The sequence below is a fragment of the Clupea harengus genome, chromosome 15 (genome assembly GCF_900700415.2).
Source record: "Clupea harengus chromosome 15, Ch_v2.0.2, whole genome shotgun sequence".
NCBI classification, from domain to species: domain Eukaryota; kingdom Metazoa; phylum Chordata; class Actinopteri; order Clupeiformes; family Clupeidae; genus Clupea; species Clupea harengus.
Window position 1 is genome coordinate 28,137,004 of NC_045166.1, and position 22,500 is coordinate 28,159,503.

The 22,500-nt window shown below is 42.7% G+C and overlaps 1 protein-coding gene and 1 pseudogene across 1 annotated transcript in view; both read right to left on the bottom strand.

Moving 5' to 3' along the window:
* Positions 1-1,817: 1,817 nt before the first annotated feature.
* The window catches only part of LOC116223820 (tripartite motif-containing protein 16-like), a 72,927-nt gene continuing 52,244 nt past the window's right edge, over positions 1,818-22,500 (bottom strand). The window contains exons 5-8 of the mRNA XM_031581883.2: positions 10,732-10,764; positions 10,241-10,297; positions 7,936-7,992; positions 1,818-2,370 (exon numbers count right to left, since the gene is read on the bottom strand). Coding sequence (XP_031437743.1) covers positions 1,856-2,370; positions 7,936-7,992; positions 10,241-10,297; positions 10,732-10,764 — 662 coding nt within the window. The 3' untranslated portion in view covers positions 1,818-1,855. The remainder of the gene's footprint in view (positions 2,371-7,935; positions 7,993-10,240; positions 10,298-10,731; positions 10,765-22,500) is intronic.
* LOC122133544 lies at positions 11,696-14,884 on the bottom strand (annotated as a pseudogene).

The following is a 22,500-nucleotide window of genomic DNA, read 5'->3' on the forward strand; positions in this document are numbered from 1 at the left end:
TGCTTGACCTTACATGACCCTCATCTCTAAAAACAGGCCTCTCTGCTTGACCTTACATGACCCTCATCTCTAAAAACAGGCCTCTCTGCTTGACCTTACATGACCCTCATCTCTAAAAACAGGCCTCTCTGCTTGACCTTACATGACACTTGTTTTTGCAAAATGCTCCATGTTCATCACACCACTGTATTGCGAGAAGGTCCTTTTCATTTTGCCCAGATAAAGGAATTTCAAGACATTTAAGAAAAATACTTCTGAAATAAATCACACACACACACACACACACACACACACAGACAGACAGACAGTCAGACAGACAGACAGACAGACAGAAACACACACACACACACACCAAGAAAAAGAGTACATTGAATGCCAGTCTATAACTCTTTATTCACCATTTTAAAAACATACTGGTCTCATTATAACGGTATTAATAAAGAAACAGAGGAACACATTTTAAAACATACTGGTCTCATTATAACGGTATTAATAAAGAAACAGAGGAACACATTTTAAAACATACTGGTCTAATTATAATGGTATTAATAAAGAAACATTTCATTGGGGGTCAATTGTTGGATGAATACAGTCTCATTAAGATTTACTGTCATGGTACATAATAATGTGGTTGTCATATAAAACCAGATATCAGAACATGTATGCAATAACAGAGAGATTAAACACTTGGGAGAGTGAGGTTATGCAACACAGAGCTCATCAAAACCTTTCACACACAATGTCTTATGTCTGCTGTGGTGATACTGCATGTGTTACAGCAGAGGTCTAGAGGTACAGATATTGTAATAGCTGGGGTCCAGACAGGGCCGGTCTTTCCTACAGGCGACATAGGTGGTTGCCTAGGAGATGTGAGCTCATAGGTGGTTGCCTAGGAGATGTGAGCTCATAGGTGGTTGCCTATAGGAGATGTGAGCTAATAGGTGGTTGCCTGGGAGATGTGAGCTCATAGGTGGTTGCCTAGGAGATGTGAGCTCATAGGTGGTTGCCTAGGAGATGTGAGCTCATAGGTGGTTGCCTAGGAGATGTGAGCTCATAGGTGGTTGCCTAGGAGATGTGAGCTCATAGGTGGTTGCCTAGGGCGCCCCTGAGAGGGGGTTAGCAAAAACTGCGCCCAGCAAAAAAAAAATTCTCATCACTTTTCTTTTTTTGCTGGGAAGAGTGTTTTTCATCGAAGATTACACTGACAAGTGTTATAGGCGGAATATGTGCGCGGGGAGAGGGGGCGTGGCGGCGGCGGTTACAAACAGGAAAAAAAAGGGTACGGGACTGTAAAATGTTTTGGGAATCACTGTGTTACGCCACTGACTAGGGCCCGTCATAATAGCCTACAACTGTAACTACATTACTCTGTGTAGAACTGTTAAGAAGCTTGGATTTTTTTGGGGGGGGGGTGGAGCGCCAGGAGTGAAGCTTGCCTAGGGCGCCAAATGTGCTAGGGCCGGCCCTGTGTGTGTGTGTGTGTGTGTGTGTGTGTGTGTGTGTGTGTGTGTGTGTGTGTGTGTGTCTGTGTGTGTGAGGCTTGCCTAGGGAGCCAAATGTGCTAGGGCCGGCCCTGTGTGTGTGTGTGTGTGTGTGAGGCCTGCTTGTGTGTGTGTGTGTGTGTGTGTGTGTGTGTGTGTGTGTGTGTGTGTGTGTGTGTGTGTGTGAGGCTTGCCTAGGGCGCCAAATGTGCTAGGGCCGGCCCTGGGTCCAGAGATGGGGGAATGGTATCAGTCTGTTGTTGTCCCCAAGATCAAAGATTCTCAGGCCCAGCTGCTAGATCCTTACGTGTGAGTGATGTGTTCAATTAAGTATTGTGTGAGATATATGTGCTAACAGCATCTAGACATGTCAGTCACAGCAGCTTCACCGATGATCTTAAACCTAGATAAAACCCAGGGTAGAGTGTGTGAGTGAATGTGGTCTGGACTCTGTGCAGGAGGGTGATTGTGTCAGAGATGCTGTAGAAGGCCAGAGTTCCTGCCCTTTGATCCATATACACTCCTATTCTGGAGCTGGCCACTAGAGGGAGTTTAGTCTCTTTATTATTGTGACTGAAAGAGGAGCTGCTGCTGCGGAGGATCAGACTCCAGGACTGATCATTCCATCCAAACACACACTCAAGACCCCCTCCTCTCCTGCTGATGCTTTTATATGAGACTGATATATCAACCCCCCCACTCCTCTCAACCTCCCAGTAGCAGCGTCCAGACACACCCTCTCTACACAGCACCTGATAATACACATGAAATCTCTCTGGATGATCAGGATATGACTGGACCTCATCTCTCCTCTCCACTCTCCTGTTCCCCTCAAACAGATGGAGGTATCTGTTTGCTGTGTTTGGATCCAGTGTGAAGTGACAGGAGTCTGATGGAGGAGAAGACAGGACAAACTTAGGTATTTATATATTTTAGGTGTGTGTGTGTGTGTGTGTGTGTGTGTGTGTGTGTGTGTGTGTGTGTGTGTGTGTGTGTGTGTGTGTGTGGTTGTTTTATATGATTCCTTGCATGTGGGGGAAGAGATTTATTTCTGTGATTTCCTCTGTGAAGGAATGTTAAACATATAAGTGAGATTTGTTTTTGTGTGATTCTGTACATGTTTATCATTAGTTGTTTACCTAAACTTATCTCTCTATCTGTGTATCAAAATTACAAACCAAATGATCTCTCTTATAGCGTGACCTTTGCTCTCAAATACTGATGGCTGTGGAAACATTGTTCCTCATCACCATATCCATTAAGTACATACACGCATATTAGCAGCCGAACTCTATGAACTAGACCAGGGGTCGGCAAGTAACTTGGGCCGCGGGCCAGTATTTTTCCTCGCCACTAGGTGGCGGGCCAAAGTCTGGGTTACTGCATATTAAGACCCTGCGATAGGTGCACTCACAACACTAGGCCTACATGGAGAATGGATAGGTCTACTACAAATAACTAATGATAATAAACCATGTGAATGAGCCCATTGGTTGTCTGTTTGAATAGTTTAATTATTTTAACGAACTCTGTCTTAACCCCCTGTCAATATAGCCTTGCCTATTGTGAATAATAGCAATGACGAAGTTTTTTCAACATTGAGCCTCCTAATTAGACCTAGGCTACTACTTAGAGTCCATCTTAGACTACTTTTATTTCGAAATAGTTGGTTGACGCACCTCCTTACAATGTTTATTGTTTGGGAAAATAGCGTGCAGAGAGAAATTAGCATACAATGTCTTTGTCAAAAGGTCTGAAGAGGAAAGTTGACAACGACAACAGAGCCTATTAAACTTTGCCTTCATCTTACCCGGCTTCACTAATGGAAAGCCCGTGTCTCATCTGCAACAAAGTTGTTGTGGTTTGCAAAGGGTACAATGTCAATGATCTAGCTATGTCTCTTCAATTTAAGGAGTGATGAGGCTGGTGCACTCAATAGCACGCTATCGACTAACATTACCTCAGACAAGGTAGCTAGCTAGCAGGTTAGCTGGCAAAATAGTCTTACAAAACGAGATGACGATACAAATTTTAAAAGACGTTTTTTCTGACTTCCACAAACAGAAAACACAGCCGATTACCCACATTGTCATTATTGGTCCTCAAAAACAGCTCTCACTGACGTACACCGGTGCTTGCTTTGTAGTAACAAAGTGACTTGTCATTTCTATGAGTGAGGTAACGTTAAAATTCGCTTTATTGAACGTCCTTCAAAAGTCCCCCAATAAAAGTGTCATGGGTTTACGATCCATTTCAATTTCATTGATCTACCGATGTCAATTCAGAGATGCTAGTTATAAACCAACCGACACTTCTTTGTGACAGCCATACGAAGACGTTACGAGAGGGTTGCCTTCAACATGGTCTGTCATCCAAACGTGGTGGCTCGTTATCGTTGGTGCACATAAATACTGTCTCATCCAGTGAGAATAGACGCGGGCGTTTAGGATTACTAGCCATAACTGTAAAACACACTGTTTCTCCTCAAGCGATCTGTCAGTAGTGAGATGTAGCGATAAAAAACTTCAGAAAAGTCAGACAGGAAACCCAGTTTCCGGTTTCAAAATAAAAGTAAAATGTAAATCTAACCATTAGCGGGGTATTATTTCATGAATTAATGTTGTCGTATAAAAACTGTCACTTAAAAAAATTGCTACGATCGGAATAATTTGACTGGCTCAAAAAATGAACTGGCGGGCCACAATTTGCCCGCGGGCCGCCTGTTGCTGACCCATGAACTAGACTATCTTCACTGTGGGATGCTGCTGTAGTCTCTCCACCTGATCTACACACACACACACACACACACACACACACACACACACACACCCTCCTAGTATAGACTATCTTCACTGTGGGATGCTGCTGTAGTCTCTCCACCTGATCTACACACACACACACACACACACACACACACACACACACACACCCTCCTAGTATAGACTATCTTCACTGTGGGATGCTGCTGTAGTCTCTCCACCTGATCTACACACACACACACACACACACACACACACACACACACACACACACACACACACACACACCCTCCTAGTCTAGACTATCTTCACTGTGGGATGCCGCTGTAGTCTCTCCACCTGATCTACACACACACACACACACACACACACACACACACACACACACACACACACACACACACTCCTAGTCTAGACTATCTTCGCTGTGGGATGCTGCTGTAGTCTCTCCACCTGATCTACACACACACACACACACACACACACACACACACACACACACACACACACACACACACACACACACACACACACATACACACACACCCTCCTAGTCTAGACTATCTTCACTGTGGGATTCTGCTGTAATCTCTCCACCTGATCCACCTCCACACACACACACACACACACACACACACACACACACCCTCCTAGTCTAGACTATCTTCACTGTGGGATGCCGCTGTAGTCTCTCCACCTGATCTACACACACACACACACACACACACACACACACACACACCCTCCTAGTATAGACTATCTTCACTGTGGGATGCTACTGTAGTCTCTCCACCTGATCTACACACACACACACACACACACACACACACACACACACACACACACACACTCCACCTGATCTACTTGTAGAAACCCTCGGCCTACGTCTACTCACCCCCACCACACTGTCATGCACTTATTCTACCCCATACTCTGTGCTAGCCTTTGACCACACACACACACACACACACACACACACACATACACACACACACACACACACACACACACACATACACACACACACACACACACACACACACACACACACACAGTATACCCACTAAGCTGTTCTACACACACATACACACACACACACACACACACACACACACACTGTATACCCACTAGGCTGTTCTACAATACTTGAATGCTCACTCCTCACCTTATCCACTACAGTGTTAATTTCGTTGACGAAAACTATGACGAAAAATATTCGTTAACGACCTTTTTCCCGGGACTGAGACGAGACTAAGACGTGACGAAAACGGATCTTTATAAATAAAAACTATGACTAAATCTATTTTAACTTTCGTTGACGAGACGAGACGAAAATGTTGGTGGTTGACTAAGTCACAATTGTTTTTTTTTTCTAAACTTGTATGCACATCATTGGTTGAACGTTGCCCGGTCCTGTATCTATCCCTCCTCCACTCCCTGAGATGGCCAGACATGCAAGTGACGCCCTAACAGACGTTATGATGGCTGAAGTTCAAGCACTCGGTACTGGAAGAAAAATAAGAATAGATATCTGGACAGTCTTTAATTATAACTTGACAGAAAATAAAACACAATGCACCGCAATAACCGGCGAGAAACCTTGTGGCTTCAAAATAGGTGGGAAGAACACAACAAGAGGCACCTGAAAGCGCACAAGACAACCCTGCCATTTATGCCAAGGTAAATGAGCTAGTAACTGTCAAGGATAATTAGCTAATGTTAACTAGTTATTAGAATATATTAGCCAACGTTAAGTTAACTTCAAAAGGGCAGTCGAGTGTATATGTTGTGTCAGCTTGTACAACTAGCTAGTCATTTTCGATTGAAACCTGCCGTTTGGCTTGGCAAAAGAGTTCCAAAACGTTTAGCTAGCTAATGTTAGCTAACTATGAGGTAGCATAGCTAAGTTATACTAGCTATCGATTGCTAGCTAAGTTATACTAGCTATCGATAACTAGCTAGTAAACGCATTGCAGAATGGACTATAGGACAGGCCACGCATGACATTAATCAAGAAAAAATAAATGAATACGTGATTGGTTTACATATCCTTGTCTATTTATGCAATTGTTATTATCATTGGCATTACTTTCAACTCTCAAACTATCTGTCTAGCTAAATATGTTGGTTATCAGATTGCACAGCAATTCATATGGAGGATATGTGGTTGATTTAACTAAGACCAGGTAGGCATAGTAGTTGTATTGTGTTATCACATCATTTGAATCTTCAAAATCTAGACTTGATATTCTCTTATATTTTAATGATAAAACTGTTAATTAAGTATTGCCTTAAAATTATTATTTACGTTGAATTCATTGGAATTCAGCTGTAGGCATATACTAGGAGATCTGTATTTTAGAGACTAATTGCATCCACAGTTTAAGTACTGCAAGCTTGGCTATTATGCAGTTGTAGACACAACACAAGGGGTCCCCGGGCCTGAGAAGGGAAGTAAAGGAGTTTAATGTGGCTATAAGATGGACTTTCAAATGTGACTAAAACTAGACTAAAATGTAATGAGACTTCGTCGACTAAAACTAGACTAAAATGTTCTGAGTTTTCGTCGACGAAAACTAGACTAAAACTAAGGAGGATAAAAATGACTAAAAGTGACTAAAACTAATATGCATTTTCGTCTAAAGACTAAGACTAAGACTAAATCTAAAATAGCTGCCAAAATTAACACTGATCCACTATCAATTTTGTATGTATAATGTATATACCATGTTATGTTTGTATGTATTGTGTACATTTACCACATGTATGCTAGCTTGCTCATCCTGATACGTGTATGATTTCATCTGCCATGATTCTGATTGTCCCCCCTCCCCTTCTGCCACAGGCCAATCCCATTCTCCTCCCCTTCTGAAACACGCCCCTCCCCATCCCCTCCCCTTTTGCCACAAGCCCCTCCCCCTGCCAGTCCTCCTCACCCAGAAGCTGCTTAAGGTTCCTTCCTGACTAACAGGGAGTTTTGATCCTGATACGTGTATGATTTCATCTGCCATGATTCTGATTGTCCCCCCTACCCCCCCCCCCCCTTCTGCAACAAGCCCCTCCCCTTCTGACACAAGTCCCTCCCCTTTCCATCAAGCCCCTCCCCTTCTATCTCCACCCGGCCGGCTCCAAGCAGAAGGGCCCCCCCTTATGTGCTCTGGTTCTGCTTAAGGCTCCTTCCTGATTAACAGGGTTGAGTTTTCCCCTTGCCCCTCTGGCCATTGTGCTTTCACTAAGGGGGTTCAGGACCTGGACTCTGTAAAGCGCCTTGAGACAATTATATAGTTTTGGCACCATATAAATAAAATTGAATTGAATTTTGAGTCTGGTGTCTGTCTGTGTGTTTGTGTTTGATTTTGTATCTGTTTGATGTTTGCATGCAGTGTGTGTGTGTGTGTGTGTGTACGCATGCGTGTAAATGGAAATCTTTTTATATGAGTGACATTGAGTGTGTAAATGTTCCAGTGGCTGTATATTCAAAAGCATGAATGTGTGTGTGTGTGTGTGTGTGTGTGGGGTTGTGGGTCACTGTGTGTGATGTTATACATGTTTACATGAAGGTAAGTTTGAATTTGTATGTGGGTTTGCTAATTGATCATGATTCTATGCACGTGAGTGTATCCCTGTGTGTGCATGTGTGTGTGCACGTTGTGTGTGTGTGTGTGATAGCTTGCATGTCTTTATGTCCAACTTACACTGTGAGAACTCCTCTCTGGTCACTGGTTCAGGAAAAACAGCCTGGACTTCAGACACTGAGACAGAAAACATCACATTACAGCCCATTAAACTGAGAGAGAAGGGCATTCATAAATAGATTCATAAATTCATAATCTCAAGTCGACCAATATTTCTCTAATCATTTTCACACTTGTGTCAATACAATGTACACTTTTCAAACCAATAAACACATTCACAAGTGAGCTAAACGTTGGATACTTTTCATTGCTTTGATACAAAATGTATTAAATGACCACTTCTTCTGATATTCATGGATACCTGTCTCAGTCAATGTTCACCACCAGTAACACTCTGTGCAACTACAGCAATTTTACAGACATTTAGATACTCTGCTCAGAACAGTTCACTTCAAAACTGGACAACATTTAGATCGCTGTTGATGGAAAGATGCAGTATTCAACAGACAAATTAATACACTTGAAATAAGACAGATTATTCTCATTGTTTGCAGAAATTGTGTTCAGTTTTATGCTTTGTTTTGTTTGTTTGCAGCCTTGTTACCAACTATACAAAAGTGGTACAGAACAGCATTTGCATTGAAATGTGCTTGTGTGATGTAGTTGTTGCTGAAGACATTTTCCCATCACAGTTTTTTACAATCACAAACAATTTGAAGCATTGCAAAATGCATATGTTATGTGTTGCTGTATCCTCCATTTTTACATAGTTTAGTGTTGCATTGCTTAGTACATATTGTAATACCAAACAAATACAGTCAAATATGAAATTGAGCTCTATGCCTCAAGACAACTCTATGCTAAATGTTCTGTGGTAAACTATAGTACCAAGAACAGTGTGCAGACATGTTTCATTCCCAGTACAGTAAGTGAATCAACAGCACATAAGTCTGCTACTAGAAGTGTCCTGCAGCCTTAATGCTGATCCGTGGTGTCCTCTGAATGTAGTGTGAAATCTTTATGAACTTCACATTTACAGTACAGCAACATTCTCCCTTGCCTTGAATCTTTAGCACATCTTATCCAACCCTGAAATCCCCCATATTCCACAAATATTTATAAGGCAAGTGTGATTTCTGGGTCACATTCTCATTGAGAGTCCATGACTTACATATACAACACTAATAGTCTCATTGAGGACCCATGACTTACATATACAACAGTAATAGTCTCATTGAGAGTCCATGACTTACATATACAACAGTAATAGTCTCATTGAGAGCCCATGACTTACATATACAACAGTAATAGTAGGAGAATGTCTTCAGCAACAACTACAACTACTACAGTTGGTAACAAGGCTGCAAACAATCAAAACAAAGTAGAAAACGGAATTAATTGAAATGAGACTATAAAGATATTTTTCTAAAGATTCAAGGAAAGGGAGAATGTTCATGAAAAAATCACCATAGATCAGCATTAGTCTCATGTGTTGTAGTTTCACTTACTGTACTGGGAATGAAAAGTGTCTGCATGCTTTTTTTGTACTATAGTTTACCATCTGAGTTTTAGCATAGAGCTGTCTTGAGGCTTTTAGCTGAATTTTATATTTACTGTATTTGTTTTGTATTACAATATGTATTATAAGAGATGTCATACGTTTTTCTTTCCTTTTGCAATGCAACACTAAACTATGCAAATAGGATACAGCAACACATAATATATGCATTTTGTAATAATTCAAGTTGTTGTTTCTTTTAGTTCACTGTACATTGAGTGATGACGTAGTTTAATGGGAGAGAGCTTATGCTATAGTTATGGCAGCGGGAGTCACTTTTGGGTGAGGTATGAAGTGTTTTGGTGGTTGTAGTGTGTGTGTGTGTAGAGCACACTGGTTGAAGACTTTTGATGTATTTTTAGTGAGGGGGGGTATACAGTATGAACTCAATCAGAAGTACTTTAACATGTTCTTTTTAAAACAAATGATCCAAAGCCATTGAGTTTCAGCTTTGCAGTTTGTTTCTGAACCTGAAATTGAACTTCATCTCTGACCTCCACTGGCTTCCGTTTTTGTCTGTTTCCCTGATCACAATGTAATTTTAAGATCTAGTAATTATGCTTTAATCTCTCCTAATCCCTAGATAAATAAGGCTAAGGGCATTTTTAGACGTGATTAATATCAAGGCCTTTATTTCAAACTCTGGAGCCCAACCACACCTCCATGCCTCCTACGTCTCACAGCTGAAAGAGGGTTTTATTGAGATCAGATTATATCAGTGATAAGATACAGTGAAACTATTATTTCTGTGCTAGACTCCTGATGTACAGGCTTAGAGGCTGTTAGAATCAGTCAGTAATGACTTACTCGATGGTGGCAGGTTCTCCTTACTGTTTGTTCTTCTGACTGAGAGCTCAGGATCAGCTGTGAAAGCAAATGTTATTTCTTAGGCAACTGCCTTTTCCTTTACCAAGGGTTATTCAGCTTTGCAGTGCTTATATATATATATAACATAAAACCGTCACTGGTGTCCAGGAATGTAACCTAAACCCTGTTCACAACATTTTTACTGACGTGTCTACTGCTTCAACCCAAACTGATATCAAATTTCAAATGCAGTTTAAACTCATAGTGTAAATTCTAATACAGACACATGAAATTAAAACAACATATTTCATCAGATGGCTTCAGCAAACTAGAACTCAGAGGGCTACAAACCTGATCAGTGTAATAACTATTGATACTGTGTGTGTGTGTGTGTGTGTGTGTGTGTGTGTGTGTGTGTGTGTGTGTGTGTGTGTGTGTGTCAGTGTGTGTGTGTCTGTGACAGAGAGAGAAAGAGAGAGAGAGACACTCACATTTTAAGGACTGGATGATCTGGATATTCTTTACTGTTGAGAGATACAGAAAATACATCAAAATGAAGTGAGATCCTTGTCTTCTCAATCTGTGAAATAAGGAATTCATCATTGAGTCAGTTCTACATGTTTATCCACCTGCTGCAGATATCTTGACTACTTCCTGCCTGAAGATGTCATCCAGCTGCACCTTCACTCCAGAGACAGATTCCTTCACAGCCTCAAAAGAGAAGCTTTGGTTGAAGGTCATGCTGGGCGAGGAGTGAGGAGAGTCTCTGATTGACAGAACATTCTACAGAGAGAAATACATAAAAGGTGAGGCAGACCACCTGAATATTCAGCCAGGTCTGTGTTTCCCTAAAGGCTGCAGACATGATGGCTGAATTCAGTTGGTTTAGTGTGTATGCACTCATGTGATTAGGTATTTGAATATGTTAGACACATTAAGACATTACATTAAAAGATCTAGAAATTATGCATTTGTCCTCTTAAACCCACATGGATGCTTTATTTAAAATTCTGTCACCTTGAGGAAATGGATGTGATCCTCTGTGTGTGAAAGCTGCTCCAGCTCAGCATCTCTCCTCTTCAGCTCAGCAATCTCCTGCTCCAGTCGCTTCAGGAGGTCTTCAGCCCGACTCACCTTAGCCTTCTCCTGAGCTCTGATCAGCTCTTTCACCTCAGAGCGCCTTCTCTCAATGGAGTGGATCATCTCAATGAAGATCCTCTCACTGTCCTCGACTGCTGTCTGTGCAGAGCTCTGTTAGGAGACACACAAAGAGGAGGGGGACAGGAGACACACAGAGGTAAGTGAAGGAGCGAACTCACTCTGGTGTGACTGGCTCTTCTTGATCAAATGACCAAGGGTAAATCCTGCCAAACATGTCTTTCTGTGATGGTCTGTATCATGTAGAGATGGCAGCATAACGGTGATAACACAATAACAAGCGATTGCTGAGCCAGCTGTTGTCTTATGTGGTCAGTTCTCACCTTGAGAGTCTCCACAGCCTTCCTCAGCTCCTGCAGCTCCTTCTCTCTCTCCTGGATTCTCTTCTGGAATCTCCTCTGGGTCTGCCCCAACTGCCTCTGTTAAAACAAACAGCTCTCTTCATCGGTGGATTGTTTACAACAAAGATGATCAAACATCACACATGACAACCGAACATTTATAAGCAAAAACCTTTAAGTACATTTGAGTCTTTTTAAGCGATTTAATGACACATTGAAGCGGTCGCTATCATTTTGAAGTGAAAATGAGGATAAAGCCATTAGTTTAGTTCAAGAGATGTCATAATGGGAGTGTCGGCGGGGAAAACGTATTTCCTAAAGAATCCGTATTGAAACCGGAAGTCGTCACTTTACTCCGTTTGATTAGGACCTTTACTTTTTAGTTGAGAAGTTGTGTTGATCGCCTGACATTCAAACGATCGGTTTTCTTTAAATTATTATTATTTTTGTGAAGTTATACGGCTTATGTGAATAAAGCTATCTACACGACTTTTTATATGTCTACATTGACTCGGTTAGTTGTTCATGTGGTACACAAATGTTGCAGAGTATTGTAGGTCTTAACTGAAGCTCTCCATTATTGTTAGGTTGCTGCTAACGCTTAGACCAACAATCCATTGGAACACATAGTAGCTAGCTAGCTTCGCTGCTAATAAGTATAACGTTAGCATGCTGATATGAATTGACCCATCATAGTCAGGTGGCTTAATGCTCAATTGACTTGTTAAACGAACTTTTACGAAGTCATACAACTAAACACACAAGTGACTTGTTAACCGAACTTTTACGAAGCCATATGATCAAACACAAAGCTAGCACTGTTAATTCCGGTATAGCTAGCTAGCTAGGGCAATTAGCTCACCTAAGATACTGTAATTTAAGCTAACCAATTACCTCATTTCCCCCAAAACCCATTGATTGTGTGTGTTTGTGATGTGTAACATATATCCTTTATCAGTCATTCAAGTTATTTATGTTTATTTACCGCTAGCGATTGTACCGACACGAGTGTAATTCAATTGCTAGCTAGCTAGCTAGGTAAATTAGCTTGCGTAAGATACTGCTTGAGCTAACCAGCCCAAACACTGAAGAGCGAGCTACGTCAATTAGCTCGCCTAAGATACTGTAATTCAAGCTAACCAATTACCTCATTCCCCCCAAAACCCATCGATTACGTGTGTTTGTGATGTGTAACATATATCCTTAATCAGTCATTCAAGTTATTAACGTTTATTTACCGCTGTAACGTGTAATTCAATCGCTATTAATGTTAACGTGACACAACATTAAAAGTCAGGCATCGACATGGTTCCTAAAGAATAAATCAAAGGTCCTTGTCCATTTCTGTTCAGGACATGTGACAAGTTTTATCCAACCAAAGACCGGAGTAAAGTGACGATATCCGGTTTCAATACGGATTCTTTAGGAAATACGTTTTCCCTGCCGACAGGGAGGTTGGATAACGGTGTGTGGTCCAAATTATGCGCCACGTTGTGTTTTATTTTGATTGCATGTTTGGGTTGCCATGTCTTTAATTAGGACCACTCATTATTTGAACTCTCTGCCCCCTTGTCTGCACCTAACCAGCGGCTGACTGCGTGGTAACAGGTGCTGGTAATTACCGCTATGATTGGCACCTTTTTTAAATGAACAGCGAACAGTCTGTGAGGTGCTGGACATCCGTCAGGATTGGTTAGAGTGCCATGAAGGCCCAGTCTGCTGCACGAGGTCACGGTTCTAAGTTTGCCTTCACTGCCCCTGCTTCTGTGTCCGTGGGCTGCCAGTGAAAGTGCATTTGCTACTTATGGAGGTACTGGCGTTTCTCTCTCTCTCTCTCTCTCTCTCTCTCTCTCTCTCTCTCTCTCTCTCTCTCTGTTCACGCATGCGCGTTTGCGTGCTTGGATAGGCCAGCGTAGAGCGGCTCTGATGTGGTGTAGCAGACGCTGGCGGACTGAAGGGGAATTCTACTGTGGATGGTGATTGGGTTGAGTCACGGACTGTTGTAGACGCTTTGGATAGATCTGTGTTACGGTGTACCTTTTGTTTTAGAAAGCAAAGTTTGTAATAAATATTATATTTTTTTATCGCAACTCTCTGGATGATTCTGTTGTGTGACTCCCACCAAACCAAGAACCTGTACACATAGAGTCCCATCTCTTTAAACTGGGTGGTGTAGTCGGATCTACACTGCCTCTTTAAACTGGGTGGTATAGTCGGATCAACACTGCCTCTTTGAACTGGGTGGTGTAGTTGGATCTACACTGCCGCTCCCCATTACAGGAGCACTTTGTTAAACAGTAAAAACTTGTCAAGCCTGTCAAACCTGTATAACCTGTTTTTACTCAAGACTAGATCTTGCACCTGATAATCATTTCCCGATTCTTCCTTTTTCTAATGTGCAAAGTCATTGCGGAAACGCCCAGACTTAAAGAGTGGTGAGATAGTATTCTTGTAGTTATAGTATTACATTCACAGTTAGTATGTATAAGAGCCCTCATAGAAATTTTGGACACACATGTAGCTCCAGTACTGACCTGTTTGTCTGTCCGTTCTGCTGCAGCTGAAACTGTGTCATGGCCTTTATGTTCGTCCATCATGCACAGAAAGCAGATACAACTCTGATCCGTTCGACAAAATATTTCAAAAACCTTCTTATGATGAGAGCAGATCCTCTCCTGTAGCTTGCCTGTGGCATCAATCACTGAGTGTTTTCTTCCAGGGTTCAGGTCATTGTGAGCTTTGAAGTGAGTTTCACAGTAAGACAACACACAATCCAGACAGGACTTCACAGCTTTGAGTTTTCTCCCAGTGCAGACGTCACACTCCACATCTCCAGGTCCAGCATAACAGTGAGCAGGATCATCAGTTTTGATTCTGGTCTTCCTAAATTCCTCCACCATTTCAGCAATCAGAATGTTTCTACTGAGAACAGGTCTTGGCCTAAATGTCTGTCTGCACTGGGGGCAGCTGTAGATGCCTTTACCATCTTCCTGATCCAAGCAACCTTTAATACAGCCCAGACAATAAGTGTGTCCACATGGAACAGTAACTGGATCCTTCATTAGATCCAGACAAACTGAACAAGTGAAAGAATCCTGTCTTTGGGTCGAAGATTCCGCCATTTCTCACAGCCACGATTACACACAGGGAGATAACAGTGTGTGTGAGTTCAGTTTCTGTGTCATGTGTTTTATTCTAAAGAGGAGTGGCAGAGATGTTGTTGACACACTGTTGGGGAGGAGTCAGTCAGATGATTTGAGAATGTGCGTCTGTGTGAGTGTGAGTGAGTGTGTGTGTGTGAGAGAGAGAGAGAGAGAGAGAGGAAGAGGGAGGGAGAGAGAGAGGAAGAGGGAGGGAGAGAGGGAGAGAGAGGAAGAGGGAGAGAGAGAGAGGGAGGGAGAGAGAGAGAGGAAGAGAGAGTGAGAGAGAGGAAGAGGGAGGGAGAGAGAGAGAGGGAGAGAGAGAGAGCAAGAGGGAGTGGTATAGCTGGTATACCTGAGGAACCAACACAGTGCTTGGTGTGAAATGGTGTTCATGAGAGAACTTCATCTGCAGTGGGCCTGAGAACTGGCTGTTTGGATGTGCAGTTGTGCCTTTAAATCATTTAGCAGCTTTAATTTGAAATAGTGAGGCATTTACACCAACAAAAAGTCAAAACATCATCATTCCACATCTCTATAGTGTTTCAACAGGAAGGTAGAGAGGAGGAGAATGTCTCCACCATTTCAGCAATCAGAGTATTCTTGTAGAGTGTAGGTCTGGGAGTGAAGAGTGAAGGTGTGTTTGCACAGGGGGCAGCTGTAGACTCCTCTCTGATCCTCCTGATCCCAGCAGCCCTCAATGCACCTCATGCAGAAATGATTATGTCCACAGGGAATAGTCACTGGATCCTTCAGCAGATCTAGACAGACTGGACATGTGAAGGAGTCCTCTTCTTTCTTTAAATTAGCCTCTGCCATTGTGTTTGCTTTCTCTCACAGCCACAAGCACACTGAGAGAACGACCTGGGGTTGATTGTCCCTGGGGTCCTCTTCGGTTGGTTCGGTTGGTTCTGGATCATCACGCAAGCCGGCAGGCCCGTTAGGAGGGCGTTGCAGTAGTCAAGGCGGATAGAGATCTGCATCAAATACAAATAAAGTCATAAATGTTATAAAATGCAGTTTTCTGGATTTGTTTGTTGATATTCTATTTCTCACTGTTAAAATACACCTACCATTACAATTATAGATCACACATTTCTTTGCAAGTGGCCAAACTTGCGAAATCGGCAGGGGTTCAAATACTTATTTTCCCCACTGTATATGCAACTCCGGAGTCCTGAGGTAACTTGAGTGAATTTTTCACCTATCAGTGTCTGTGTGAGAGAGTGTGTGTGAAAAACAGTGTGTGTGTGTGTTTGTCTGAAGGGAGTCCTTTGTATGAATGGTGATGTTGAGTGTGTGTAAGTATTTGGGTTTGTTTCATTTGATTCCTTTGTGTGAGATGAGTCCTTCGTTTATAGGAGTGTGAAAGTGTTCCAGTGTTTTTGTATGTGAAAGTCTGTAGGTGTGATTGGTTGTATGGGTGTGTGTGTGTGTGTGTGTGTGTGTGTGTGTGTGTGTGTGTGTGTGTGTGTGTGTGTGTGTGTGTGTGTGTGTGTGTGTGTGTGTGTGTGTGTGTGTGTGTGTGTGTGTGAGTGAGTGAGAGAAATACAGAGTGTGTGAAGAGATTCCTTTGTAGATATGAGTCACTGAGTGTGTGTGTGTTCAGGTGTGTCTCTATTCAAACGTCCAAAAGCATGAATGCAAACACCTGGCTGGGCAGCCTCTCCCTCTCCTTCTATATCATACTATGAGTGTGGTTATGTCTGAGTGTGTGTGTGTGTGTGTGTGTGTGAGGGCAGCCTCTCCCTCTCCCTCTCCTTCTCCTTCTATATCATACTATGCTAATACTGATGCTGATAAAGTGGCCATATTACATCATTAACAACATTAGTTTTGTACCTAAATGTATCTCTCTATCTGTATATCAAATTTGTCTTTACAAACCAAATTCTCTCTCTTATAGCGTGACCTTTGCTCTCAAATACTGATGGCTGTGGAAACATTATTCCTCATCACCATATCCATTAAGCACATACACGCATATTGGCAGCTGAACTCTATGAACTAGACTATCTTCGCTGTGGGATGCTGCTGTAGTCTCTCTAACTATGTTTGTAAACTATGTTTGTAAATTATGTTTTTAAACTATGTTTTTAAACTTAGTTTTTTAAACTATGTTTTTAACTATGTTCTTAACTATGCTTTTAACCATGTTTTATTATAGGTTGTTTTAACTATGTTTTTTTAACTATGTTTTTACTGTAGCACTCTGAGATTCAGATGAATATAGAGTGTGCTATAAATTAAATGAATTATTATTATTATTATTATTATTATTATTACTGCAAGTGTGTGTGTGTGTGTGTGTGTGTGTGTGTGTGTGTGTGTGTGTGTGTGTGTGTTGTGTGAGAGTGAGTGTGTTGTTGTGTGTGTGTTTGTGAGTGTGTGTGTGTGTGTGATGGTTTTTTGTTGTTCCTGTAATAGCTGTGGCCCAGCTGTCAGTGTCTTGCATTTCTCTCTTATTGCATGTGATCAGGGCGACAAGGTCCTGGGTTCGATTCCCGCATGGGGCGCTGTTGGTACTGGGGGGCAGGTTCTCCCCAGACCTTCAGTGCTCAGGTGGGCTATCTCCCAGACCTTCAGTGCTCAGGTGGGCTATCTCCCGGGCCTTTCTGTGTGGAGTTTGCATGTTCTCCCCAGACCTTCAGTGCTCAGGTGGGCTATCTCCCGGGCCTTTCTGTGTGGAGTTTGCAGGTTCTCCCCAGACCTTCAGTGCTCAGGTGGGCTATCTCCCGGGCCTTTCTGTGTGGAGTTTGCAGGTTCTCCCCAGACCTTCAGTGCTCAGGTGGGCTATCTCCCAGGCCTTCAGTGCTCAGGTGGGCAATCTCCCAGGCCTTTCTGTGTGTGAGTGTGTGTGTGTGTGTGTGTGTGTGTGTGTGTGTGTGTGAGTGTGAGTGTGTGTGTTCTCCCCGTGTTCACAAGGGGTTTCCTCCACTAAGAACCCCAACAGAAAAACATGCAGAAGAACAGAACACTCTCCTGTCCGTCCCTGACCAAGACGGACGGATCACTTGACTTGGTCCCCATAAGGCCATAAAGGCTGCCCACTGCTCCTGGAAAATGCAGAGGAAAAAGAGACTGTCAATGTGCCAGAACCTAAACCACCAGAAGTAACCACCAGATCAGGGAAGGCTATCAAGAAACCAGCCCGTTTCAGAACATGATTGGAAAAAAAAAAAAAGACAAAGAATGTACTCTTTTGAAAGAAATGAAATTAATACTTTGTTAGAGTTAAGGAACGGTTTGATTTAAAACTTTGAAATTAAGAATATGAGATCTTATTTACTTTAAAAATTGGAGACTAGGTCTACATGTTGAAATGTTATGTTATATAAAAGGTAAGAATGAGGAACGTCCAGGTGGACTGCCACATTAACCTCAAAGACTAATACAACTCCATCATTAGCATATTTACAATCATCTAATGATTAAAAATGGTAAACTTCCCTAAATGGCTTCAAACAATATTGACTCATCCTACAATCCAAGCTCATCACTACTGATACATTGTTCAAATGTCCAAATTCAAATATAGTTGATCCTACCAGGGCAATACCAGTAGACAGCAATGTAATGTAAATAACACAGGAAATATGATCAATATGATGTTCTTCTCAAAACAAGGCACAAACTTTAGGACACTAAATGAGAGATTATGCCAAAAGCAATTCAATTCAAATAATTTGTTTACATACAGCTGCATTCGTGAACCCTGTCAATACCCGAGCTGCACACTGATGAATTAAATTTACAGGAAAGGAAATATATAAACTTCATTTAGTCACTGACTGGACCAGATATGCAAACACGCCACAGCAGCTGGTGGTGGGACGTGCCACGCAGTGCGAGAGCTTCCTGGTGTGCCTGGCTTTGGACCCTGTGTCCCTCTGGTACAAGTCTGTCTTCATGATCTGGCTTCGGACCCTGTGTCCCTCTGGTACAAGTCTGTCTTCATGATCTGGCTTTGCACCCTGCGTCCCTCTGGTACAAGTCTGTCTTCATGATCTGGCTTTGGACCCTGTGTCCCTCTGGTACAAGTCTGTCTTCATGATCTGGCTTCGGACCCTGTGTCCCTCTGGTACAAGTCTGTCTTCATGATCTCCTTCTTCGTCCCCCTGACTCTGATCCTTGTCTGCTCGCTCCGCATCGTCTCTGAGCTCAGGCGAAGGCATCTGGATCGCCATGACAACATCAAGAGGTGGTGATGGTGTTCGTTGTCTGCTTCCTGCCCAGCAACGTGGCCCAGGTGCTGATCTGGGTGATGATTGGGTCGCAGAGGCTGTGTGAATCCGTGGAGGAAATAAACATGGTCTTCTACCCCACGCTGACCCTCACCTTCCTCAACAGCATACTGGACCCTGTGCTCTACTACTTCTCCAGCCCCGCCTTCCAGCGGGTGTGCAGACAGCTGGTGAGACTCCAGAGCACAGAGGGGACGGGGGACACAGGGGAGGACGGGACTAAAGACAGCAGCTCCCAGGCTGACAGACAGACAGGAGTGAGGGGTCTGAACACAGAGGGGACGGGGGACACAGGGGAGGACGGGACTAAAGACAGCAGCTCCCAGGCTGACAGACAGACAGGAGTGAGGGGTCTGAGCACAGAGGGGACGGGGGACACAGGGGAGGACGGGACTAAAGACAGCAGCTCCCAGGCTGACAGACAGACAGGAGTGAGGGGTCTGAACACAGAGGGGACGGTGGACACAGGGGAGGACGGGACTAAAGACAGCAGCTCCCAGGCTGACAGACAGACAGGAGTGAGGGGTCTGAACACAGAGGGGACGGTGGACACAAGGGAGGACGGGACTAAAGACAGCAGCTCCCAGGCTGACAGACAGACAGGAGTGAGGGGTCTGAACACAGAGGGGACGGGGGACACAGGGGAGGACGGGACTAAAGACAGCGGCTCCCAGGCTGACAGACAGGAGTGAGGGGTCTGAACACAGAGGGGACGGGGGACACAGGGGAGGACGGGACTAAAGACAGCAGCTCCCAGGCTGACAGACAGGAGTGAGGGGTCTGAGGCTCCTGCTGCTCCAGGTGGAGACAGACACATTTCACTCATGCTGTCATGTAGTGCTTACTGTTTTAAAGGCCCTTTAACAGGAATATTCTGCATCTATGAGTATGTGATTTACACAATGTACGTTTGAATGTAGAAATACTGTATTTTTCTCATTTCTATTTATATAATATATAAAACTACTATTGAAAGAACATATTTAAAACACATTAGGCCTTCTTTGCAAACACAAAACATGTATTCACGTATTATTGTATATAAATTTAAATGTAATAAATAGATGTAGACATTTTAAAGAAATGGCTATTTGATTGAAGTTAAAGATCTACATTACACAGACATCAAGAAGGTTCCATTAATTGGTGATTATTTTCAACATGTAACTTTGTGAGGATATATATTTAGAGTAGAGATGAGGACACAACTTTCACAATCCATTAAAATGTCTGTTTTTGACTCTCAAACTAAATGCAGGTTGCCTTACAGTTGCTGCAAGGTATTTCTGTTCTGTTACTGGAACTCAAACAACTCCAGCTCCGAGTTCTGACTTGCAGGGTAAATGGAACGCACCAACGGCAAGAGGATGGTTCTCCATCAGGTAAATGGAACACAAGAACGGCAAGAGGATGGTTCTCCATCAGGTAAATGGAACACACCAACAGCAAGAGGATGATTCTCCATCAGGTAAATGGAACGCACCAACGGCAAGAGGATGGTTCTCCATCAGGTAAATGGAACACACCAACGGCAAGAGGATGGTTCTCCATCAGGTAAATGGAACACACCAATGCCAAGAGGATGGTTCTCCATCAGGAACAAGGTTTATTCTCTACAATGGTGTGCACCAAGGGGGAGATCATGGTTTCACATGAGGGTTCGTTGCCCAAAGTAAAACCACCATTTTTAGCCAATTTAGTGGAAACCAATGGGAGGTTTGGGACCAAAGTCCTTTCCAGCGTCATTCCAACATGACCCCCCTGTCTTCAGCTGTGAGTGGACCCAGGTATAGGCAGACACTAAATAAATGAAACATATGATAACACTTGGGGGAAATGAACTCAAGAAGAGTAATAATGAGTAAGGAGTGAAATCATAGACACAGGATGAATGAGAAACTGTTGTAGTCGAAACTAATCTCTTCAAATCTTAAAGTTGCTACTTCAATGAAAGGCAGTCGACTGAATGTGATGAACTGAAGTTTATTCAATCTTGCAGACTTCCATCCAATTTGATTTGGTCTATGGAGCATCTCTGTCAAGAATCAGTGCACTTACTTTTTATACCACAATTTCCGTCACTATGCTTTTCCAATTGAAAACGAAACACTTATCAAAATTGAGGCAATCAGAATATTCTGCTCACAAATTGCCGAAAAAACATTTCCAGACAATGGTGACCCTGTTTAGGGCTGTTTTGGGAAGTTTCGCCTGTCCTTGACTAATCTGCATCCTCTATGCAGAGACCCTTTAATTAATACTGGCCTGTCCTTGACTAATCTGCATCCCCTATGCAGAGACCCTTTAATTAATACTGGCCTGTCCTTGACTAATCTGCACCTGTAGAAACTGCACTGTCATGATTTTAGAAAACAGGCCTCTCTGCTTGACCTTACATGACCCTCATCTCTAAAAACAGGCCTCTCTGCTTGACCTTACATGACCCTCGTCTCTAAAAACAGGCCTCTCTGCTTGACCTTACATGACCCTCATCTCTAAAAACAGGCCTCTCTGCTTGACCTTACATGACACTTGTTTTTGCACAACTGTTCCATGTTCATCACACCACTGTATTTCGAGAAGGTCCTCAATGACTTTTCATTTTGCCCCGATAAAGGAATTTCAATACATTTAACAAAAGTACTTCTGAAATAAATCACACACACACACACACACACACACACACACACACACACACACACCAAGAAAAATAGTACATTAGGCACATTGAATGCCAGTCTATAACTCTTTATTCATCATTTGGCACCAGAAACATTTTAAAGCATTCTGGTCTCATTATAACGGTATTAATAAAGAAACAGAGGAACACATTTTAAAACATACTGGTCTCATTATAATGGCATTAATAAAGAAACAGAGGAACACATTTTAAAACATTCTGGTCTCATTATAACGGTATTAATAAAGAAACAGAGGAACACATTTTAAAACACACTGGTCTCATTATAATGGCATTAATAAAGAAACAGAGGAACACATTTTAAAACATACTGGTCTCATTATAACGGTATTAATAAAGAAACAGAGGAACACATTTCATTGGGGGTCAATTGTTTGGATGAATACAGTCTCATTAAGATGTACTGTCATGGTACATAATATTGTGGTTGTCATATAAAACCAGGTATCAGAACATGTATGCAATAACAGAGGGACTAAACACTTGGGAGAGTGAGGTTATGCAACACAGAGCTCATCAAAACCTTTCACACACAATGTCTTATGTCTGCTGTGGTGATACTGCATGTGTTACAGCAGAGGTCTAGAGGTACAGATATTGTAATAGCTGGGGTCCAGAGATGGGGGAATGGCTTCAGTCGGTTGTTGTCCCCAAGATCAAAGATTCTCAGGCCCAG